Below are 16,532 nucleotides of genomic sequence, written 5' to 3' on the forward strand. Positions count from 1 at the left end.
TATGGTGACCACAAATGTTGGCCATAACTCAGGGGCAGGACTCAGCTGTGCTTGCAGGAAATCTGGGGTTCTCAGGAGGCTTCTGAGTAAAGCTGGGAAAAGGTTTCTCTCTGAAATCCTGGAGAGTCAACATGGATCCAGGTAGGCTAGACTTGGCTAGACGAACCAGCAAGCTGATTCTAAAAAAAGGCAACTCTTCTGCATCGTGAGACATCTGTTTTGTACAGTGACGTCCCTAGATTCTACCTCCAGCATGTCTCAGTACAGCTAGGAAAATCTATGGACAATCTCTTCCATAACTAGACAGTCCTTGCCAGGGAGGAGGGCCTGTATTCACCTAGAGCAGTGTTTCTCAACCTTGGCCACTTGAAGATGTGTGGACTTCAACTCCCAGTTGAAGTCCGTACATCTTCAAGTGGCCAAGGTTGAGAAACACTGACCTAGAGGGAGAAATGGTCTGACTTAGGTTACATTTACTCCATTCTTTCAGTAGGAAGCCCTACTAAGGGTATCCGTTTCTTCTCCCAGGACTCAGCTACAGAAGGTCCACGTGGGCTTGGAAGGAGTAGACCCCAATCAGCTGTTCTGGAGTGCCTGATGTGCTGCTCTCCTGTGAGATTCCTGGCGAGCAAAGGGAGGGGGAGCAGCACACGCACGTGTATATGTGTGTGTGTGTGTGTGCACGCAAAGCTATGCAGTCGATCTATCCAGTCACATGACTTGTCATTAGCAATTGGGGACCCTGGAAAGGCGAAACCAAGATGCACTGGAATGTATTTTTTCCCCTCCTTTGAACGATCACCGTTCAAACACCGAATTGAACAATAGGTCATTTTTATATATACAAAAATGGGTACAGATGGGGAAAAGGGCAGGCTTCCGATCTGAAAAGGTCTCCGAGAAGGCACTGGAGGAATCTGCAGGATTAGGCGTGAGAACACCCATCAGGAAGATCAAAGCTAGGTGGAATTAGATGGAGAATCTGCGAATGGGAGGTTGTCTCCTGTGAGCTGAGCGCATCGAAGATCCCCTAACCTTGGTGAATCTGGGCGGCTTGCTTGCTAACAAACTGGTGAGTCTGCTTCTTTGGGTCCTTCCCTTTGTAATCGGGGGAGGGGGGGTGCTGAGGCCAGAAGAGACCATCAAAAGGGATCAGCTAGATTGGTGGACCAGAGGGAGAGGAAAGAGAGGCTGCAAAGGCATTTGTAGAAACTCCCCCCCACCCGTGCAGTTTCTTGGGGGGGGAACTGGAGAGGGAGTTTGCTCCCAGACAAAGAGATGTAAAGGAGTGAGAAACAAAGAGTGGGGTTGTAGAGTGAAGTGGAGGTAGCCAATGGCCTGAAAAGATCAGAAGCGGTTCCAGAAGAAGAAGCAATTGCCAGTTTTCTAAATAAGGGGTTCCTCCCCCCACCCCTTAGATTCCTTGGTTCTTTTGGCATTTTGTACAGGAGCTTTATTCACACCAAGTCAATGCCAGAGTAGAAATGTTTCCGTAATTAAAGAACGGTGGGTATTATTTTTGCCCTTGGGATCAGCCCAGGGTTGGCAGAGGAAGCTGGATTTCTGACATAAGAGGGTTTCTCAGCCGATTCTGGATGCCAAGTCCACAACCCTGTGCCAGAAGGGGACAAGAGGACGGGTTGGTTGAGGAGTTACAGCTTTGCCATGTCAAAGCTGCATGAACTGGGCACTGCTCACACCCATCTCACTGGGGAGGCTGAAAAGTCATTGGTTTGATCTGAGAAGACACTTTGTCCTGAGTAGAGATTTTGGAATAGAGATGCCAAACACGTCTGCATGTTTTGAAGAAAGGGTGAATGCAGCCGGGTCATGCCTTGGTCACCTCTTGATTGGGTTACTGTAATGCGCTCTACAGGGAGCTGCCCTTGAAGACTGTTTGGAAGCTACAGCTGGTCAGAATGCCGGGCGCAGGCAGCGATGGGTGTGTCGCGGTGTGTGCACGTGTCCCTATTGCTTTGTGAGTTGCACAGGCTGCCACTTGGCTTCTGGGTGCAATCTAAGGTGCTGGTCATCACCTGTAAAGCCCTGCATGGTATCAGGCCTGGTTACTTGATGGACTGCCTGTCTCCAGATGTTTCCACCTGTCCAGTTAAGTCAGCTAGAGTGGGCATGCTGTGGGTCCCATCTATTCGGCAGCGTCATCTTACAGGACTCAGGAAGCGGGCCTTTTCTGTTGCTGTGCCTGCCTTCTGGAATGAAATCCCCCTTGGAGATTCACGCTGCTCCCACCCTTCTGATCTTTTGCAAACGGCGTAAGACCTGGTTGTTCTCCCAGGCCCTGGTCTAGAATGGGGGTCCAGCCCCTCTGACTGGTTCTTGGCTGCTTGGCTTTGGGGCTTTGGGTTCCTTTAGCTGCCTTTTTTTCTCCTCTTGTTATATTTTGTTTTTGTTTAATTTTTAATCTTTAAGCCACTGAGAGTTGCTCTGAGGTCAGGTGGCCCTGAAACTGAAATAATAAATAAATCCTGGTAGGACTTCAGAAGGGTAATGGAGCCCTTTAAAAGTTAAGAGAAACTGATCCCAGCAGAGTTAACTTAGTCTTGCAGCCATGTTTCCTATAAACAGATGGTAGGTACAGCTTTTTCCCCATTCTGCAATTAAAATTGGAAGTCAACTTCTCCCGTGCCTGGAAGTTCTACTTGCAACTATAACAAGGCTCTGGAAGAGCTGGGCTAGATCAGAGTAAAAGTCCATTTCATACAGCTGCCTGTTTCCTACAGTGGCCATCTGATGATTGATTGATCGATTATGTACCATCAAGTCATTGTCAACTCTTAGCAACCACATAGATAGATTTTCTCCATGATGATCTATCCCTAACCTGGTCTTTTTGGTCTTCCAATGATGCATTCATCACCACTGTCATTGAATCCATCCCCCTTGCTGCTGGTTATCCTCTTCTTCTCTTTCCTTCTACCTTTCCCAGCATTAGAGCTTTCTCCAGAGAGCTGGGTCTTTGCATAATGTGTCCAAAGTAGGATAATTTGAGCCTGGTCATTTGTGCCTTGAGTGAGAACTTGGGGTTGATTTGTTTGATGATCCATTGGTTTATTTTCTTGGCTGGTAACAAGGTCTTCTCAGGAGTCTTCTCCAACCCCAAAGTTCAAAGGCATCAATACTCTTCCTAACCTCCTTCTTCAACAGTGCTCCTGAAGTATGCGTAAGCAGGAGAGGAAGACACCTAGTTCTTTTGTGATCAGCTGCTTCACAGCCTAAGGTTTTCATTTGGTCAGCTGGTATCTGTGCCTGTTTGAGTTTGGAAGCCGAACAGGGTTGGCTTTGGTTAAGAGTTGGATGGGGGAGTATCAGGAAATGCCAGAATCACCTTCTGGGAAGTTGAAAAGACACCTCAGAAGAAGACAGAGACCAAACACTTCTGTAAGTCTTCCAAGAAAAATGAAGTTGTGAGGAGCTGAACTCAGTTTGAAAGGAGCATCTTCCATCTTAAAGTGATTAGCCTCATGGGGTGCAACCACTGAAAAATACCCAGGCTTGACAACAATTTTACAGGACTGCTACCTAATTAAATAAAATTCCCACCTCATGATAATCATGTTTGTCTGGCAATCCAAAGAAATGGTTAGCTTGGACTATGAAGGTTAAGAATGGAGGTGGTGCAGTGGTTAGATGATCAGATTAAGATTGTGCAACTCACATTTGAATCCAGATGATCGTTGCCTTTCTCCTTAATCTTTTCTGCCAGGTTGTTGTGAAGGCAACATGCTGGATGTGGAAACAACCTTGAACTCCCTGGAAAAGGAATGTTGGGATTACAACATCAGAAAAACAGTGTGTGCTCTAAACATTTGTAGAGTACATTTTCCCCACCAATTAATAACCAGCAGTAGTCTAAATATGATTCATTGCTTTCAGGCACGCTGATAATGAATACATTCATAGAATTTCTATTCTCCCTTCCAAGGAAGTCTCTTAATGTTGGGTTCATCTATGGCCTGTTACCAAACAAGCCCATATAAGTCACTAGTCCTCATTACATTTTTTACTGACTTGATTTGCTCCTCTGTGAACCCTTTGTAGCTGGAACCCCCTGTGATGGGTTGTTTCCTCTCCCTTCCTACCTAATTTTTCGGCTGTTTAAAGTCTGAGCTATAGAAGGGAGTTCTCACAGATGTTAGGATGGGAAATAGATGTCCTGAAGAAGAGATGTCTCCTCACTTCTTCTCCTCTCCAGGCAATGGAAGAGTTGAAGATGTCTGGATCCATTGCGTCCTACGACCAACTGGTGAAGCAGGTGGAGGCGCTGAAGAAGGAGAACACCCACCTCCGTCAGGAGTTGGAAGACAACTCCAATCACCTCTCCAAACTAGAAAATGAGACTTCCGATATGAAGGTGGGAGCCCTCTCTTTACCAGTCCTAACCCAGTTTTTTCCTAGCTGTGAAAATGTTGCTCTTCTAGGTTATTTGTTTTTTGATCATCTCCGTCCCTTCCCAAACTCTCTTAAAGATCCTTTCTGAATCCAACACTTTACAGCTTCGAGTATCCTGGGCAGGGGAGATCCTGGGGCTGGGATTTGTAGTCCATGAGTCAAGGAAGTCTGATCTAACAGTTCAGAATGAACCACACTGTGGATGCTACTTGTCTCTGCTACACAAATGTGCCTGGACATGTTCTGAGCACCACCTGCGGGCACACATACGGCTGCTACTTAAAAATATCTAGTATTGTTGTTATTATATACACAACAACGTGAAATCACAGCTGCCAGTTCTTTAGCGGGTGTTGGCCTTCATTTGCGTTGAATTGTTCCCAAGAACCTAAACAGTGTTTCTCAACCTTGGCAACTTTAAGACGCGTGGACTTCAACTCCCAGAATTCTGGGAGTTGAAGTTCACGCGTCTTAAAGCCGCCAAGGTTGAGAAACACTGACCTAGGATGTTGTAATGTATTGGCGTAGTCTGTGTGCGGATCCAAGCAGGGTGTCCTTTTGTGATTGACAGATGAACATTTGTCGATGCTTTGAATCAGTTGCGGAAAATAAATAAAACCCGTAGATCTCTTTATTACCTTACTTTCTAGCGCCGTCTTTCCCAATCTGGTGCCCCCCAACCCCCACAGCTGCTGAGAACCTTTCAACTGTGGTGGGGACAGAAAGTGAAAAACAAAGAAGCAAATAAGCAGTTAAGGACTTGAGGAACTGCAGCGCAACTGGAGGGCACCAGGTTGAAGAAGCCCCCCTCCCAGAGCAGGGAGCAACCATTGCTCCAATGCACAGAGGTGGGGTCCCCAGGTCCTCCCTTAGGCTGACAGGCCAATGAACAGCCTTCCATCCCACCCACTGTTAAGGGTAAGACCTCTTTAAGCCCTGATGATAGGAAATATCGATAATGCAATATAAATGACTTTTTCCCCCCAATTAGCCAATAGATTTTTTTTTAATGACAAAAGAGGGGGATAGGAAGATATTGCAATCCATATAATGCCCGAAGCGTATGCAGATTTACTAAGGAATAAATCTCAACAAAATCACCCATGATGCGTAGGGTTTTAAATGACCTGCGTGATACAGAAATGTTCCTTCTGCACGAGAAAGAACGAAAACACAGACGAATCCGTTTAGCTTCCTTCATTATTCATCTGCAAAAGCCTAAAAGCTTGATTTCCATTTACCGATCTATAATAACAACATCTGTATCACAGCTTGATTGCAGTTTCTTTACGAGGAACTGTCTCCATTTACCCCACCACACCCCTCTTCCGAATTCTACTGCATTTTCTTGCTCTAAGTCAGTGTTGTCCAAACTTGGCCACTTTAAGATGAGTGGACTTCAACTCCCAGAATTCCCCAGCCAGCCATGCTGGCTGGGGAATTCTGGGAGTTGAAGTCCACTCATCTTAAAGTGGCCAAGTTTGGACAACACTGCTCTAAGTAAAACTAACACTATGCAGACTATACCTACATATTTATTTATCTGTATCTATAAAATGTATATACATAAAGAGGTATAGATTAAATCTAAAGAGTCAGTACAGGGACTTGGAGTCACCATTGCTGGGCACAGGGGTGTCCACAGGGTAGGGTCAAAAAGTGAAGATGGTAGCTGTGACTATATAGAAGTTCTGCTCATTTTTTATTTGCACACGCAAGCACATGAAAAACAGGTGGAGCTGGGAGCACACCGCTGTGGCCGCCATCTTGACTCTTTTGACCACACCCTGCAGACAGCCCTGATGGGGCACCTCCTCACGATCCTCCAGCTTCGAAGGACTGATTTCCAACCCTGGGGACTCCTGTTCAGAGGCCATCTCTTGTTGATGGATCTCTCTGTTTGCACAGCCCCACAGAATGGCCACAGAAGAAGTCGGTGAGGGAATGGCCCACGGAGACCGTGGGGTGGGTGAGGAGGGCCGAGTTGGGGAAGGTTTTATTTATTGATTCATATTTCAAATTTGTCACCGCCTGTCTCCCTGTGGACTGACTCTGGGCAGTTTACAGTAAAAATAGAATAAACATTCATCAAAAGAGATAAATATTAATTAATGAATTAAAATATGCTAAAAACCAACTTCCTGTTGAAAGCATCAGGCTAACGCACACGACTCCCCAGCTCCCCAACAAGAGCTAAATTTCTCAATCCAGCCCTGAAAACACCATCTCAGATTTTCAATGATAGGCGAGAAATGGGTGGGGAGAGAAATATGGCCTTAAAGGAGCCAAAGTAGAGCATTAGAGGAGGAATTTGAAGAAACCTGCTGTGGCAGAAAAAGCTTACTGAAGATTTTGAAGGTCCCAAAGGAAGCAGGAACATCTGCAGGGGGCTTGGAAACATCACGTGGGCGGCCACAGGCGTGCAAGCAAAGTCCCGCCCCTTCTTACGTGCACCACAATGCACGTAAAAAGGGGCGGGGCTTCAGGTGCAGGGTTGCGGCTTCCATCTTGACTTTTTTGACCCTCTCCTTGCAGACACCCCTAGAAAGAAGGCCCAGGACCCCTTCCACTGAAGTCATGTCACTAGATTTTTTAACTGTTCGGAGTTGATGTTGATTAGGATAGTAGCAACATGGCTTTTTCCATCACACGTAGCCTTGAGGGAAGGGATCCTTAATCCTCCACCTTGCAATAAACATAGAGGTGTTAACAACCATGCTTTGCCTTTCCTCAGTGAAATGTTGGGGGACACAGAAATGGGATCAGTTTGGGAACTTATTATTATTAAAATTTATTGGCCACCCAACAGATTCTTGTTGATCAGACATTGTCAGAAAGAGGATGAAAAACTAGCTGGATCTTTAGCAGGACAAGATTAATCAATATATGAAAACATTACACCACCCAGATGGTGACCACTGTTGACCAGCCTTAATAGAGTCAATTAACTAATCCATATGTTAATTAACATACTGGTCCAGCAAATCAGAACTTTGACCCCAGGCACTGAATTTTGCAACCTTTTTAAAAAGTCTTGCTCCCCAAGGTAAGCTGTGTGGTATTTCTGTTTAGCAGGTAAGAAATATTTCCAAATATACTTCTATCATATGTCAGAACGTTCACGCGATTTGATGTCCTTGTTGGGGACATGGGACAGGTGGGTGAGACATGTTTGGGCCATGCTGTGGTGGCTCCCCCACCAAGTTTTGATTTAGAAAATACTTTTAAAAGTTTAAATAATGAATAAAAACAGCTTAAAACAGTGTTTCTCAACTTTGGCAACTTTAAGGTGTGTGGACTTGGACTCCCAGAATGCCCCAGCCAGCCATGGCTGGCTGGGGAATTCTGGGAGTCGAAGTCCACACACCTTAAAGTTGCCAAAGTTGAGAAACACCAGCTTAAAACATAGTAACCACATTAAATCACACACAGCAGAGGATAACTGTTCCTTTGCAAAAGCTGTCCAGAGAATGAGGACCCCTCTCTGGTCCTCTGAGGTTTATTCAGACCACCTTCTTGTTCTCACTTCCTTTTCTGTTTTTAAAATCTCCTCCTCCCCAGGTGGTTTTGAAGCATCTGCAGGGCAAACTGGAACAGGAAGCCAAGGTGATGGTGTCCTCAGGACAAATGGAGGTTTTAGACCAGTTGAAAGGTGAGTGGGAGGTGTGGGAAAGCTGCTTTATACCTTGAGGACCAATTTTGTACCGATCCTCCTCTTTCTAGGACTATTCAAAACAAATGGACTTCAGGTCCCTTCATCATTAGCTGGCATTAAGGTTGAAGTCCCTCTGAAAGGCCTCAAACTGGAGAAAGTTTATTTATTTACTTATATTTATATTTCAAGTTTAGTCACCGTCCATCTCACTCAAGAGTGACTCTGGGTGGTTTACAGTAAAAACAAGAATAAATATTAATTAAAATACAATTAAAATACAATAAAAAACCAATAAATAATGTCTTCTAAATTGCTTTGGGCATATTCCATGGGCACAACCCGGTCTTTAGATTAGCATTACTCCCTATAAGGAGCATCTCTGACATTCATCCTTCTGTTCCTGCCATTTTTAATGGCTTCTTTAAAACATTTTTTCACACTGGGTGTTATTTCATGATTTTAGGACTAGTTTTATCAAATGCTAAAGTGGTTTCAGGGTGCATTTGGGAGGCGCTAGGATTAGAAGAAAAGAAAACTTGATCTCTCTTTTTCGAAAGGATTAAATCCCAGTTGTTATTTGGAAATGCTCTGCATGTTTATCACAGCTGGTGATGAAACCTAGCTGCCCTTGGCTGATCTCAGGAAAATGAAGCAGGATCAGATCGGGTTCGTACGTGGATGGGAGATCACCACGAAGCCACGGGGCTGTGGGCTACTTGAAGGAAATTAAAATGGAACCTGGGAGTAAAACTAGCAAATCGCATCTGTGTTGTTGCCAAGAAACCAGGAACTTTGATCTCCATCTTTAAGCAAGCTTCACAAGCTTGGTGCAAATAATATACTAGTCTGGACTAAAATGGGTAGTTTTTGGGTCAGCGAGTTGTGGGAACTCAGCTTATACTGTATGGTCCACTTATTATAAGCAGCATCTTAGATGAACACTGGAATAATGTTTCTTAACGTATGCTCCAGGTATAGTCTGCTGTATGAGCCCCAACCCAGATTCCTTGGTAGCAGGAGATGAAGTTTCTAGTTCTCATAATTGTGAAAATCCCTTTGAACGCCTGGGATGTTTTGTGGTGAGATATTAGAGGCTTTAATTTAATTCCAGGTGTTGGGGTTTAGATCTCCAGTGAAACTAGGACATTCATCAGCTGTCTCCAACCTGTACTGTGCTGTGTTGGATGGGTGGGGTCTGGTGGCCTAATGCTGCCCTTTCATCACCATTCCTGTTTCTTCAGCCCTGCAGATGGACATCACCAGCTTGTACAACCTGAAATTCCACCCTCCAGCCCTGGTCCCCGAGCCCATCTGCCAGGATCACAGTCCAGAGCAGAGTCTGGCCCACGCAGCCCCACTCCAAAGGAAGGACAGCATGGGAGATCTGAGCCGGGCCACCATCCGTCTCTTGGAGGAGCTCGACAGGGAGAGGTGAAGTTGTTGAAACTCTTGGGGGGAACGGGATGAGCATCCTGCTTGTTTTCCTCAACTTCTCAGGTTGGTTTGTTCATGAATTCACATGGAGCCAATCTTCCTTTTGACATGTTGCTGGGATCCAGCTGGATGCCGATGTAGGGAGGAAAAGCACTTCCAGTTTCTTGCTTGGGTTCTTCCGTTCAGCAGAATTCATATCTGTTTGCCTCCCTAGTCATACAGACTCTTCTCTCCTCCTTCCTTCCCTCCCTCTCTTCTTGCCTTCCAATGTTCAGTTGTAAACCACCTTTCCTCCCTTCTCTTCCTTCCAGCATCCATATGACTTCCTTTCCTTTCCTTTCCTTTCCTTTCCTTTCCTTTCCTTTCCTTTCCTTTCCTTTCCTTTCCTTTCCTTTCCTTTCCTTTCCTTTCCTTTCCTTTCCTTTCCTTAGAATCTATATTAATCTTCTTTCATTCTTTCTCTCCATATTCCAACCAACCAACCAACCAACCAACCAACCAACCTCCTTCCTTCCTTCCTTCCTTCCTTCCTTCCTTCCTTCCTTCCTTCCGTCCTTCCTTCCTTCCTTCCTTCCTTCCTTCCTTCCTTCCTTCCTTCCCTCCCTCCTCTTCCTCCTTCCTCCTCCTCCTCCTCCCTTCCTTCCTTCCTTCCTCTTCCTCTTCCTCTTCCTCTTCCTCTTCCTCTTCCTCTTCCTCTTCCCCTTCCCCTTCCCCTTCCTCTTCCTCTTCCCCCCCCTCTCAGAATCTACATTCCCCTTCCTTCCTTCCTCCTCTGACGGCTGTCTTTCCCTCCTCTTAGATGTTTTCTGTTGAGTGAGATTGAAAAGGAGGAAAAAGAGAAGCTGTGGTATTACACCCAACTGCAGAGTCTCTCCAAGCGGCTGGACGAACTCCCCCACGTGGAGACGGTGAGTTGCCAGTCCGGATGGTGGCAGGTCAGGCCCACAGACAGGCCACAGTTTCTCATCTTGCTGGTCGCTGGTGTGCAGGCAGGCACCTGAGAGGGTCCGAGGAGGGATTCCACAAAGGGAATGGCAACAAAAGCTTTGTGCAGATATAAAACTTTTTGCCCAAGCCTTTGTGTGATTCTGTTGTATGAATCTATACATCCTTAATTAAATTGTCTTTTGGGGTGCTTGCTTTATTCTGTTAACAGCCTATCTTTAAGGGTTAAGAATTGAGAAAAAGCAATATAAAACTAAAGTTATAGAAACGTGTTTATTTTGATAGCTTGAAACAGCTGAACCTTTGACAGCTAAACCTTAGACTGGGATAAAGGTTAAAAGCAATAACATAGAAGGGTCTCTTACGGCTTTTCCACAAGGTAGCCTTAAGCTGTGCATAAACCTAGAAACAAAGCTGGGTTTAGAAATCAGCTGGAGGTTCTGCCTGGACTCTGTTCATCATGGCTCCTGGTGGGCGCATTCTCCTTATGTACCCCTCCTGGACGGGTTAAAAAAAGAAAGAAAACCCTGCAAACTGATCCCATGCTTCCTTTCGCTGGGGCCAGAAGGGAAAAGGGGCAGAACGCTCCTGGCAGGGTTTCATCAGTGAATGTGGGTGAAGAAGTGGCCATACAGCAGCCAGGGTCTGGAGGGGAAGGGGCATTTCTGCCATGCCACACAGTAGCCAGTTTGAGGGGTGGCATTTGCCTGCCATGGAATGATGCCAGCAGGCAAACCATGCAGCGTCGCTTGAGTCGGCACAAGTCAGAACGCATGACTTTGGATGCCCAGTGAGAAAAGACCGATGGAGATTGGCCTTCCGTTGGAGTCGGGGGCAGATGTTTGAGAGCCAGGTTGGCGTTGTGGTGAAGGCACCAGGCTAGAAACCAGGAGACCCTGAGTTCTAGTCCTGTCTTGGGCATGAAGCCAGCTGGGTGACTTTGGGCCAGTCCCTCTCTCTCTGCCCCGGGAAAAAGAAGGCGAGGGGAAACCACTTCTGAAAATCTTGCCAAGAAAACCGCAGGGACTGGTCCAGGCAGTTGCCAGGAGTCAACACCGACACTGACTCAAACACCCCAAAAAAGAAGGAGAAAAAAGAAGATGATGTTGTGCGTTCCTGCCCCCAAGAAACAGTCAGAGGCCTGTGATGATGATGATTGATCCAACCTCAAAAAAATATATCCACCCTCGGCTTAGCGGCTATTAAACTTAGAAGTTGATGGAAAAGACTTCATTGCTTGAGAACAAGGAGGAGGGATACTATTCAGGTTGAAATGGCTTCACATCTTCATTCAGGTGCCTCTATCGCTCAGAAGCAGGGGGCATGAATGGTAGGCAGGTCCCAAAAGTTGGTGCCCTCCGTTGATTTATTTATTAGATTTATATCCCACCAAAAGTTGGTGCCCTCCTGTTGATGTATGTATTTATTAGGTTTATTTTCAGAAGCTCAAAGTCGCATACATAATTCCCGCTGGCTAGTTTCCCCAGTTGGCAGCCAACAATTTGAGGAAGGCCAGAGAAGTGAACTGCCTGTTCTCAGTTTCAACTCATGGTCATTTTCCTACCTCTTAGGGGCATCTTCAACATCCCATTATTTCAAATTCATCACCTTCAGTTTGGGGGAGGAGGAGAGGGCAGGAAGGGAGGGATAAGCAGAGGGGGCATCGCTGACCCGCCTCCTCTCAATGTTCTCAATGCAGTTCTCAATGCAGATGGACCTGATCCGTCAGCAGCTGGAATTCGAGGCCCAGCACATCCGGACGCTCATGGAGGAGCGTTTTGGCACCACCGATGAAATGGTACAAAGAGCCCAGGTGAGGAAGGGGAGGGGGAGGGGGAGGGGGAGGAAGAGGAGGAGAGGAGGAAGGGAGGAGGAATGGGTGGAGGAGGAGAAGGAGGAGGAAGAAGAGTTGGTGTGGCCTATTCTGTCCTGCTTTCCCAACCAGTTTGCAGAAAGGGGGCATCCACGGGGAGGTCAAAAAGGTCAATGTAGTGGTCATGATTGCATCATTGAAGCCCAGCCCCGTTTCTACTGTATGTGTGTCAAACGCTCTGCCCTTTTTAAACACCTGTTGCAAAAGGCATTGCTTCAACTGCAAGAATAAAACTGCAATTTCCATCTACTTTTTTTCCCCAGGGTTCTGCCCTCGTTCTGCATATCACCCACAACAGTTTTATTTGTGGGGGAAGTGAATGTGCCCCTTGAGAGACAAAGTAAAGGAAGACAGTGGGAAGAGGGAGGACATACACTGTGCTGGGCTGCAATGTGGGCTCCCCATTTGGTGCTCCTCCCAAGCACCCTGAAATCAGTGGCAAAAAAAAGGTAGTCCTCACTTACCAACTGCCTCATTCAGCAACTGTTCAAGTTACGACGGCGCTGAAAAAGTAGGTTTACAACCACTCCTCAAACTTGCAGACGTCGCAGCGTCCCTGCGGTCGCGTGATCACCATTTGGGTGCCTGGCAACCGGCACACATTTACAGGTTGCAACGTCCCCTGGTCATGTGATTGCTATTTGCGGCCTTCCCTGCCAGTTTCCAACAAGCAAAGTCAATGGGGAAGCCGGCAGGAAGTCGCAAGTCTCAGCCATATGATATTGCGCTTAACGACCTGCAGCGATTCGCTTAACGACCACAGTGAAACGGACATCATAAGTCCATCGCAGTCAGGTGATGTCTCACTTAACTGTGTTGCTTAGCAACGTTGTTTCCAGTCCCAATTGCGGTTGTTAAGTGAGGACTACCTGTAATCCATTTTTGACAGCACGGTTTGCCTTGGGTCTTTTAATAAATAAAGCCCCACTTCATCATTCCACTATACATGCAGCCCATAATCGTAATGATAATAATTTTTTAAAGGGTGTCCTCCCCCTCAACTGAAAAAGGTTACCCACACAGTGCTAATAATCCTATGATAGGGCTCATCTCTTGAGAGAAGAGGACCGACTGCTAATACTACATTTTTATTTTAAAACTTGCAGATCCGGGCATCTCGGCTGGAACAGATTGACAAAGAGCTTATGGAAGCCCAGGATAAAGTGCAACCCTCAGAACAGCCGGTAAGAGGGTAACAAGATTCTAGACCACTGTTTCTCAGCCTTAGCAACTTTAAGGTGTGTGGACTTCAACTCCCAGAATTCCCCAGCCAGCCATGCTGGCTGGGGAATTCTGGGAGTTGAAGTCCAGACATCTTAAAGTCACCAAGGTTGAGAAACAGTGGTCTAGACAGTGATGTCTGCAAGGGGGGTCAAAAAAGTCAAGATGGCAACTGCCATTGCACGATCGAAGCCTTGTCCCTTTTCTATGGGTGAAAAGGGAGCAGGGCTTTGACCGTGTGGTTGCAGCTGCCATCTTGACTTTTTTGACACCCCCCATGGACACCCCTGAATAGTGGGGAGAAGGATAAATTTTCCCCAATTTCTTCAGTACATACCCTAATAGCTATTCTTTAGAAAGGACAATTACAGGAAAGAAAGAAAGGATTATATAATTATTGCATGATTATGCTAGTCAGTCTCAACTGCCTTAAATAAAATTGGCAGAAGGAGGAAAATATACATATAATGGCTTATTTTTATGACATGTCTAGCATTGCTTTCCTTCTTTTACTTACTAACTGAATTCCAGCTGGGTGACTTTGGGCCAGTCATTCTCTCTCAGCCCAACCCAACCCACCTCACAGGGACGTTGTTGTGGGGAAAGTAGGAGGCAGGAGTATTAGGTACTTGGGGTGGGATAAAATTATGATGATGATAATGATGATGACCTTGCTAAGCCATTACTGTATGTGTTTTTTATTTGGCTTCTGGCCTGACAAACCTGGTGCTGTGATGAATAAACCATAGTTTATGACTTAGCAGGATGTCTACAGTGAGTCATTTGGGTTTATTCAACAAACCATGATCCAACAAGCCAAGGCTTAGTGCATTGTATGAATGAGGTGGACAAGTGTGACTGTTCTTAGGTCACTCAATGACTCTTCAGTGTCCCTTCTGGAGTCTGCACAGAGCAATAATGCATCCTGCATTTTTACAAAGGGTATCCCCAATATGTTGGATCAGATGGGGTGGGGGGGCGAAACCTGAAAGAAAATGATGTATTAAGGAGCGGGGCCAGGCTGGAAGGGGTGGGCTGCTGCCTTGCGTGAGAATCGGGTCAAATAATGAGAGGGCTATTCCACCTTCCTTCTCTCCCGCCTTCCTTTTGCCCCGGGGCCCTGGAGAGTCCGGGCTTTGTGTGCACGGTGACAAAGAGGCAGTTGCCATGGAGATGAAAAATAGGCCAGCCGAGGGATGGAGAGCAGTTGGCGGCCAGGCCAGGGTTGGGCAGCTGGGATCTGACGTTGCTGCCAGAGAGCAAAAGATGCCCTGGCCTGCTTCCAAAATTGGCCTGCGTCTGCTGTGAGATTTGTATGAAGAAAGGGAGAAATGAATGAAAATGAATGAATGGAATGGAATGGAATGGAATCTCCTGCAAATAAATAATAATAATAATAATAATAATAATAATAATAATAATAATAATGTATGCTGCCCAACTCTTAAGGACTCTGGGTGGCTCACTACAATCAAAGGAAGAAATTGCAATGAGATCCATAAAAGATAAAGATAAAAGATGGCAAATGCGATGAACCGAGGGGCCTCACTCTCCTGGCCAAAGGCCGGGGTGAAGAGCCAGGTCTTCAGGGCTCTTCTGAACAACAGCAGAGTGGGGGTCATCCAGATCTCGGGGGGAAACCTCGCTCCACAGGGCAGGCGCTGCCACAGAGAAGATGCACTTCCAGGGTCCTGATAGATGGCCTTGTTTCATGGAAGGAACCCGGAGCGCGCCAACCCTGCAGGATTGAATCAGCCGGGCAGGCGTTATGGGAGACAGGGGGTCCCTCAAGTAACCAGGCCCTCTGCCATGTGTTACCTTTGCTATGCTCTCCCCAAACTCAGCTCTGGTTTTGAGGAATGGCCCTTTGATAAAATGCCTCGGGGGCCCCCCGAGGGGTATCTCTCCAGGCCCCTGCTGCTGCGTAGGGCTGGGAGGACAAAGACCCCCTTGCAGGAGGCCACTGAATTCACAACTCCATTCCCTTCTTCTAACCCAGTGTGTTGCCCAAACTTGGCCACTTTAAGATGAGTGGACTTCAACTCCCAGAATTCCCCATGCTGGCTGGGGAATTCTGGGAGTTGAAGTCCACTCATCTTAAAGTGGCCAAGTTTGGACCACACTGCTCTAACCCATCCCATGCTTGGAACCTCAGAGTCTCATTACAAAGATGGAAGGACAGACGCAGTAGAGCAGAGTCAGTCACCGCAGGCCAAGTGATACCCCGCTTGACCCCCTTCTGGAGAGGGAGGAAGTCCCCTGAGGTCATTTAGTCCAACCCGCGCCAAGGCTAGGAATCCAAGTGCCAGCATCAAGCAAATTCCAGCATGTCAACCTCCATGCAAATGTACCCAATGCAGAGGAGTTCACTATCTCCCTCGAACAGCTCTTATTAAGACCTAGATGGGGTTTTTTTTCCTCTTTCACATTCAAGGTGGATTAGCTATGCATGTCTAATTTTGGGCCACCCGCCACTGTGATAAGCATTTAGGGCATCTGCTGGGGTTTGTGTGTCAAAGAGTCATGGCAGTGGCCTCCACTGTGTGATTAAAGCCCCCCTGCTTTTTAAAAACATGCACAAAGCCCGTAAAAAAACAAACAGGGCTTCAATCACATGGTGGAGACGGCCATCTTAACTTTTTTGACCCCCTCCCCGTGAGCATTCCCTCCATTGATTCATCCAAATCATTAATTAAAACGTTGCAAAGCCCAGGAAGGAACCTTGTGGCACCTCCCTCAATTCCTTGCTCCAGACTGATGAGGAAATGAAAAGTAATCAGAACATCGCAGTGTCCCTCATCCAGGGGAATCGCTGCTTTCGTGTGGAAGATCCCAAATTCAGTTTCCAGGCTCCCTTTTTTAAAGGGATCTCTCTTTGCCTGTGGGAGCTGATGCCAGAGGGGAGAGTTACGATCTGCTTTTCCTTGGCTTTTGGCATCTTCTTACCCTCCCCGGGAACTATTCAAAACTCTTGATTTTGCCAAACCAAGATTA

At 46.5% G+C, this 16,532-nt stretch overlaps 1 protein-coding gene across 1 annotated transcript in view; it reads left to right on the forward strand.

Moving 5' to 3' along the window:
* Positions 1–859: 859 nt before the first annotated feature.
* APC2 (APC regulator of Wnt signaling pathway 2) overlaps positions 860–16,532 on the forward strand; it is a 35,899-nt gene continuing 20,226 nt past the window's right edge. Inside the window, exons 1-7 of the mRNA XM_025168921.2 lie at positions 860–931; positions 4,214–4,372; positions 7,972–8,062; positions 9,307–9,496; positions 10,299–10,407; positions 12,144–12,257; positions 13,424–13,501. Coding sequence (XP_025024689.2) covers positions 860–931; positions 4,214–4,372; positions 7,972–8,062; positions 9,307–9,496; positions 10,299–10,407; positions 12,144–12,257; positions 13,424–13,501 — 813 coding nt within the window. The remainder of the gene's footprint in view (positions 932–4,213; positions 4,373–7,971; positions 8,063–9,306; positions 9,497–10,298; positions 10,408–12,143; positions 12,258–13,423; positions 13,502–16,532) is intronic.

This window comes from Python bivittatus, unplaced genomic scaffold (genome assembly GCF_059951505.1).
Source record: "Python bivittatus isolate LINGU-HERP-01145 unplaced genomic scaffold, Pbiv_v1 ctg000580_np1212, whole genome shotgun sequence".
Lineage (NCBI taxonomy): Eukaryota > Metazoa > Chordata > Lepidosauria > Squamata > Pythonidae > Python > Python bivittatus.